Raw genomic sequence first — 7,729 nt, 5'->3', positions numbered from 1 at the left:
CAGAGCTCTTTTCAGGGCTTAGAGCTTCTGATTGCAATCCTGCCTGCCAGGAGCAAGCCAAACCTTCTGGACAGACCACTTCGGTGCCCCCTCCAGTTCCACAGAGGAACAGAGACCCTGGAATACCAAGGGAGCCAAAGGCTGGGGCCTTGCCCCAAAGCACCAAAAAGACATCATATGTCAGCTTTTTCCCCCCTTATATTTTTTTATAAGAGATTGTAGACTCAAAGCCCGGGGGCTCAGTTTAGCCAGAAGATGCAGAACTGCACTTTGTTTGATTCTCATGTTTTACAATTTTCACATCAAAATCCATTTTCTGAATTTTTTTTTTAACAGTGGACTATCAGTACCGAATTTCAAATGCTGCTTGACGACAATCATTTGAGCTGAGTGTGAGGGACATGCTCTCCTGGGTCTAGTCTGTTAGGCCACCAATTCCCCTTGGACTCGTTCCCTTGGTTGGCCTCACTCCATTGTGGAGCCCGCCTGCCCCCTAAAAGGTAGGTATTTGTGCTTAAGACCCTTTAAAGCTTTGTTCCCCCGTTAATTTGCAGAATTTGTAGCAAAAGAAACACATGAAGGCTTTGACAGTGTTCCTTTTAGGGCATGACAAATGAAGGTCCTAATGGTCTTTCTTCAGGAGAGATCCAGAGCTTGGGGGCTCCAAGTTCTGAAAGGGATGGATGGAGGTGCTTGCTAATAATGACCAGAGGAGGAAAAAAGACAGGGCCTGGGATCAAAAGCAGAATATAAATGCAGAATTTCACCGTGGGGCTGCCAGTGGTGTACTTGACTTCAGGACTGTGCCATGGCTCCCTTTTCCCCCGCCTGGCTGTATCAAGCAACAGGTAGCCCTTTCCAGGAGTTTAAGTTGCTGGGGCTAAAATAATGTTAGTTTAATTGGCCAGGACAACTGGCACAGGTCACCCTATCCATGATGTTAAGCCAAATATATTGGCCCACGTACCCTGCTGCTAGGCCGTTGGGCACTTCAGACAGTAGGTATAGTCCACACTGTGCATTTCCCTCTCAGGAGGGGTGTGTGAAGGGCCTGCATTCCCTCAGGCCTCTGATAATGCTCCTTCTCCCACAGGGGTGCTCCTGCCCAGAGTGAAGCCCACTGAGCATCACTGGCCATCCTGTCATTCCTTATGGCTACATCCTGAGCGAAAATATAAAACCCCTTTGACGTTAATGTACTCTTTCTTCTGTCTCTTGCATGAAAAAGAAAAAAAGCCAAATGACATTTTAAAAATGAGTCATCTAAGATTTTAACAACTTCACAATGTCGGCGGGCAAACTCTAAATGTCCAAGAGTCCATAAATGTCTTTCTAAACCAATCATCAGTTTAGCTGCCTTCTTTTGCCCCAGCTGCTCATGTTTTCCAATTTCCAAGTATGTTCTTTATCATCCAAATTGTAACGTTTGTTGATTTAAACCACTATGTGGTAGTGAGAAAAACACGTTGGGTCACATTCAAAACTGCCTCCTAGGTGGCAGAAAATCATATGGTACCTCCTTGGGAATCCCTACCACAGGGACAGGTCATCAAGCCTCTCAGCGCCTCCCCAAATTTCCAAAAGCCTCATGACAAATCAGGAAATGCCTGGGCCTGACTCTTACCACTAGGTGTCACACTACACAATGAGGAATAAAGACTACCAGGTCTTGAAGTCCATCAGGAACCTGAAGCAATAAAAGGAAAAAAGCTATTGAAATATATATTTTTATTCATGCATGATTTTCTTTCTTAATGGTCATTTTTAAACCTGCAGCTAAAAATCCTCTTCTAAGGTAGATAAGTGGGGCCTTTGAAATACAACTTTTCCTTCTTTCTTCTTCTTCCCTCCCCCCTCCCCCCCAGACACGAATATTCCCAGATAGGGGAACATCAGCCCTCTATTTTACCTAATGCTTGGAGTAGAAAATATTTTGAGTATCGTCTTCAAAGATTACAGTGCATTCAGTCTCATTTCTACGATGTGTTTTCAAAAGTGTTAATACTACAACTGCTTTGGCCCAATGATTGATACGTTGGAATAGAAATTAGATAAACTGCCATCGGGTGCCTAGGTAAATTTCTTTGCATTTCAGTCTCTTTTTGGGAAAGTAGGAACTATATCTAACAAGAGGAGTTCTGAGAACTAACAGTGTATTGCAGTAAGTGTTGGGAATCCTTCTAAAAACATACTGTGATATTTCTAAGAGACATGGTCACCCTGAGGCAGTTATTATGTATCTGTGGACAAGTAATAAAATGTTTAAGCTGGAAAGAAACCTTAAATGACGTTAAATCCAATGTTATTATAAAAGCCGGTACACCACAGCAAAGTTAACTGATCTCTCCAAATTAATAAGCAATTAATTAGAGGTAGAGCCTGCAATTGAGATTTATTTAAAGCTGTTGTGCCCTGCCTCAATAATTGTATAGTTTGTATATTATATGCCTGCAGAGACAATGAAGTCTATCTTTGGAAGTTTTCATTATAACATGTGATCATTACTATCCTGAAGGTTTTTTTTTTTTTTTTTAAGACTTATTTATTCATGAGAGACACAGACTGAGAGGGAGAGGCAGAGACACAGACAGAGGGAGAAGCAGGCTCCTTGCAAGGAGCCTGATGTGGGACTCGATCTCGGATCCCGGGATCACGACCTGAGCTGAAGGCAGGCATCCAACAGCTGAGCCACCCAGGCGTCCCTATCCTGAAGGTTTTATTTCTTGATTTTAGGGCTTTTTTCCTCCTTATATTTTTTTATCTCACTCCCCCGACCCCGGTTCCCTAAATTCAGATAGTCGGAGGAGTGGAGGGAGAAGAGATGAGCAAAGGGTTGGTTAGTATATGGCCAGTCAAGTTAAGATGATTGCAATATAATCACCAGAAATTTCTGCAAAACTATAAAGCCTCCTAGAGCTAGTTCTGAAAAACTCTGACCTGAGTTGCTTCATTTTGTCTGGACCAATTCTAGAGATAGAAAAATTCTGTTAGAGGCTGGTTGGCTAGGAGAATGGGGGTAGGGTGGGGAACGTAAGTTATATTTCTGCAGGTGAAACCAAAGGATGAGGAGCCCATAGGGGCTGTGCACAGCGCCTGGAGAGGTCCAACTGCTGCCCTCTCCGGGGCAGGAGAGCAGGGAGCCAGCCAGAGGGTAATGTTAGGTTGGCGGGAGGGTGGCCTTCTGTAGGATGCTTTGCAATCTAAACCATCCTTAAGGCCCAATCTTGGGTAAGGCAGTGCTCAACCTATTCTTCAGCCTCTTCCAAATGCTTCTGGAAAGACAGGGGCTGGGTACCCAGAAGTAGGCTCTGCAGCAGCACAGTGCAAATCAGGAAACATGACCTCAATAATTATTTTGTTCGTGCAGGGCAGCTAGCTACAACCTCTACTACAAAGATTAACACCTTGCTTTCCCTGAAAAAAAGTATGGTCCTGTTCAGCGTTTTCGCTGAATACAGGGCAGAGTGCTTGCCTCTCCACCAGTCAACAGGACTGTTAATCCCGAGGAAATGATTTGAGGGTTGTCCAAGCATTTTAATGCCAAAAAATGCCAAAAGCTTTTTGGCTTTCAATGCCAAAGCATGCACAACTTTTACCTGGTTGGGGTGGGGGTGGGGGGTTCGAGGGAGTGCTACGTGTGTCCCCGCGCCACAAAGAGCCTGGCATTGGCAGGATGGCAGAGGCAGCCGGCGACCTTCTAACCCGCCAGTGCGTCCTTCCCCGCAGAGGTTTGGGGAAGCAAATCCCTACGTCCAGCCATCATTTCCACTCGAGTTTTCAAAAGATCAAGAAACGGAAAGGTTGGCAAACCCCAAGGAGGAACTGCCTGGCGGGTCTGCGTTCATTGGGATCTCAGCAGCCGACGACCCCAAATCGAATCGATCGTGGGAAACCCCAGGGAAAGAAGGCTGCTTGCAGAGGGACGGCATTACGGAGTGCGAGCTGCAGGGAAGTACCGGGGGAGGGGGCCTCGGTCGGGAGGACTTTCCAGCCGCTCAGCGTTCATCAAAAAGTTCCCTGTACATGACCCCAGTGGCTCATCGCCGGGAGTTTCTCTGATGAACCCGGCTCAGGGTTTAGGCTTCTCCCCCTCCTCCCCCTCCCGAGCAGAGGACGGGGCCAGTTCTCTTTTCTGGTCTGACTGGCTTGGAAATTCCCCGCGCCTGACCCCGCCCCGGAGAAATCCCCTGCCAGCGCTTATAGGGCGCCGCGGCGGCGCTGGCGAGCCCACAAGAGTCGCAGCCGGCGGTCCTCGTCCCGACCCTGCGAGGCAGCGAGCGCGCAGCCCGCGGCCGAGCGCACCTGGGCAGCCTCGCCGAGCCTTCCCCGCGCCATGTTCCAGCAAGCCGAGCACGCCCAGGACTGGGCCATGGAGGGGCCCCGGGACGCGCTCAAGAAGGAGCGGCTGCTGGACGACCGCCACGACAGCGGCCTGGACTCCATGAAGGACGAGGAGTACGAGCAGCTGGTGAAGGAGCTGCGGGAGATCCGGCTCGAGCCGCAGGAGGCGCCGCGCGGCGCCGAGCCCTGGAAGCAGCAGCTCACCGAGGACGGAGACTCGTAAGTGTCTCGGGGCGGGTGGGGACGCCGGGCCTGCAGCGCGAGGCCGAGGGGCGGCAGCCGACCAGGGTGTCGGCACCGATCGCCCTACACCCCTGGCCCCGGGACCGTGCAAAGCTGCCGGCTGCGCTGCGGGCAGCAGAGCAGGGTCGGATCCCGGGCTGGCGGTGCAGCAGCTCTGCGGTGCAGCGCGCACCCCCCACCCCCCAGCCCCCACCCCCCAGCCCCGGTCCGGTGCCGGCCGGGGCGGCGGGGGCGGGGCGGCGGCGGGGACGCGAAGTCCCCGCTTGCACAAGGGGGGCGGGAGCTCCTGCCCCGCGGGCGGGCGCCGCGGGGCCGGGAGGGGAAGTACAGGGCGTTCCGGCCCGGCGGGAGGGCGGGGCGGTCTGGCCGGCGCCCGCCGAGGAGGGAGGGGGCCCGGAAAGTCCCTGGGCGCCTGCCAGGAACACTCAGCTCATAATAACCTCGCGGAAAACACCGCGGCCTCGGCCTCCAGAAACCCCGGCCTTGCGCAATCCCCCGCAGCCCGCGCCTCCCTGGGCCCCACGCGATGCACTCACCAGCCCTGGGGGTTTTTCCCTCTCTTCCCCTTAGGTTCCTGCACTTGGCCATCATCCATGAAGAGAAGGCCCTGACCATGGAAGTGGTCCGCCAAGTGAAGGGCGACCTGGCCTTCCTCAACTTCCAGAACAACCTGCAGCAGGTGCGCCGGCTCGCCCAGCCCTGTGCCTCTGACCCAGTGATGAAGTTGGATCTAGCTCAGTTGCTCCCAATCCTTTCTAAATTAATAATCACTGGGCATTATGTACCTTGACCTTTTACATTGGAATCGGCCAACGTCCTAGAGAATAAAGAAAATTCTATTGATTTGGTGAGGCCTATGATGAAAGCCCACCTGCGGCCTCTGGCATTTATCTTGCCCTTCATACCTGTCTGGGAGGAGCAGCACCCACAACCAGTAGATCTCCGGAGTTCAAGGGAAGACAGACTCTTGAGTTTGGGCCATGGCTTACCCTCTTTCTATTCCCTCTTGTGTTTGTAGACTCCACTCCACTTGGCTGTGATCACCAACCAACCAGAAATTGCTGAGGCACTTCTGGAAGCTGGCTGTGATCCTGAGCTCCGAGACTTTCGAGGAAATACCCCCCTACACCTTGCCTGTGAGCAAGGCTGCCTGGCCAGCGTGGGAGTCCTGACTCAGACTTGCAGGACCCAGCACCTCTACTCCATCCTCCAGGCCACCAACTACAATGGTATGTCTGCCTGCCCTACCCTGCCCATCAGAAGGCAGGTGACATGGAGAAGGGAGAGGTGGGCCAGTGTTAGGAGTCCAGGCAAGAGCTGAAACTCTGAATACTTGAAAGGTTGAGAAAATATGCATGCAAAAGGTCTGTTTCATGCCTTGATAAAGTTCATTCAGAGCCCAGATTCTGGGTTCTCCAAATTCAGAATTTATTCCCTAAAAGAAAGTTCTGCTTGAGATCTGAGGGTTGAAACAAGTGGTTATATTTGCTTCATTGTTCTTCTAGGTCACACATGTCTACATTTAGCTTCTATCCATGGCTATTTGGGCATTGTGGAGCTTCTGGTGTCTTTGGGTGCTGATGTCAATGCTCAGGTGAGTCCTTCATGTCTCCAGATGGAACGCATAGGGGCTCCAGGCCCTCCTCAATAAGACTTCACATGTTGTTGTTGCAAGTAGAAATTCCAAACTCAACCATAAACATCTCAAATTCCTTTTGGTTTCAGGAGCCCTGTAATGGCCGAACCGCCCTCCATCTTGCAGTGGACCTGCAGAATTCTGACCTTGTGTCACTTTTGTTGAAGTGTGGGGCTGATGTCAACAGAGTTACCTACCAGGGCTACTCCCCGTACCAGCTCACGTGGGGTCGCCCAAGCACACGGATACAGCAGCAGCTGGGCCAGCTGACCCTAGAAAACCTTCAGATGCTGCCAGAGAGTGAGGATGAGGAGAGCTATGACACAGAGTCAGAGTTCACAGAGGACGAGGTGAGTGTCAACTCCATCGCTCTGCACAAAGCAGTACCCTCCCAGGCCCCTAGAGCTCCTCTTTATCCAAAGAGTTCAATGCAATGAAGTTCTCCCACTTTAGTGTTCATGACCAGGAGTATCCCAAAAGTGTGTCTTTATTTTTTGCTCTTTTTAAAGGAGAGGAGCATTAAAGAAAAACTTCCTTTGCCCCTGAGGTTAATTTATACTTGGGTTATGGAGAATGGAATCCAAGAGTACTTGATAATGGCCCTCACCGTTATCCCAGTACCTTTGACAAAACTCTGGAAGCTTAACATGGCTTTTTTTTTCTCTTGTTTTTAGCTGCCCTATGATGACTGTGTGCTTGGAGGCCAGCGCTTGACGTTATGAGCTTCAAAACATATCTAAAAGAACACGGACTTGTATATTTGTACAAAAAGAGAGTTTTATTTTTCTAAAAAAAAAAGAAAAAAAAGAAAAAAAATCAAAAGGGGGTACTTAAAACCACACTTCACATTCCCTAGCCAGAAACATTTACTATGGTGGATCAGCCCTCATTTTGTAATTTTTTGTGAACTTTGGAAGGAGGACAAGATCAATGGAATTCAAAGAAAACCTTGTTCAGAAGTTGCCTTTGTGGGATTTCTGAAGGAGGTTATGCAAAATGTGACAAAAGAACTACATCGCATTGTGCTTTTTGATTGAATCACCATAGATTCAGTGGCTGTGCCCAGTGTGGGATGCATGACAACCAGGTGTAATGACCCGGTGCGTCATTAAACCTTTGGGGGGGGGGGCGGTGTGGGGTTAAAAGTCACTACCTGCCAAGGTTTGTGTTTACCCCCCTGTAAATGATGTACATTGTGTATTTTGTTGGTAATTATTTTGGTACTTCTAAGACATGTATTTATTAAACAGATTTTTACAAACAGAATTATCGTGATCATTCTCTTTGGGCTGCCATGGGGCTCCCAACCTGAGAGTCATCCGATCCTCTGGGGAGGTGTAGAGCTGTGTGGGAGTGCTTACCACAGCCAGCTACAAAGCCCTTTCAGAGAGCAGCTTCTCACGCTGTGTAAGCCAGCCTCCCTGCCAGGCTTTGCCGGCAGCCCCAGGGCCCTGTGCGTGGGAGAGGAGGCTCTAGCAAGATGATAGGAAACCACCATTCTTAGGGGGT

At 50.1% G+C, this 7,729-nt stretch overlaps 1 protein-coding gene across 1 annotated transcript; it reads left to right on the top strand.

Annotated features, from left to right (window-relative positions):
- The first annotated feature begins 2,589 nt into the window (after nt 1-2,589).
- On the top strand, nt 2,590-7,486 carry NFKBIA (NFKB inhibitor alpha). The gene is made up of 6 exons (XM_026019052.2): nt 2,590-4,560; nt 5,155-5,263; nt 5,603-5,813; nt 6,090-6,178; nt 6,310-6,570; nt 6,895-7,486. The coding sequence occupies exons 1-6, from the start codon at nt 4,334-4,336 to the stop codon at nt 6,940-6,942; spliced, it is 945 nt and encodes a 314-aa protein (XP_025874837.1). The 5' UTR covers nt 2,590-4,333; the 3' UTR covers nt 6,943-7,486.
- The last annotated feature ends 243 nt before the right edge of the window (nt 7,487-7,729 follow it).

The sequence above is a fragment of the Vulpes vulpes genome, chromosome 6 (assembly GCF_048418805.1).
Source record: "Vulpes vulpes isolate BD-2025 chromosome 6, VulVul3, whole genome shotgun sequence".
Classification (NCBI taxonomy): domain Eukaryota; kingdom Metazoa; phylum Chordata; class Mammalia; order Carnivora; family Canidae; genus Vulpes; species Vulpes vulpes.
This window is presented reverse-complemented; position numbering and strand designations above follow the sequence as displayed.

What these genes read in the sequence shown, in the direction of transcription:
- NFKBIA (XM_026019052.2), top strand. Translation starts at nt 4,334, where the DNA reads ATGTTCCAGCAAGCCGAGCACGCCCAGGACTGGGCCATGGAGGGGCCC. An exon ending in TCCAGAACAACCTGCAGCAG is followed by an intron (nt 5,264 to 5,602) that starts GTGCGCCGGCTC and finishes TTGTGTTTGTAG; the next exon opens with ACTCCACTCCACTTGGCTGT. An exon ending in GTGCTGATGTCAATGCTCAG is followed by an intron (nt 6,179 to 6,309) that starts GTGAGTCCTTCA and finishes TTTTGGTTTCAG; the next exon opens with GAGCCCTGTAATGGCCGAAC.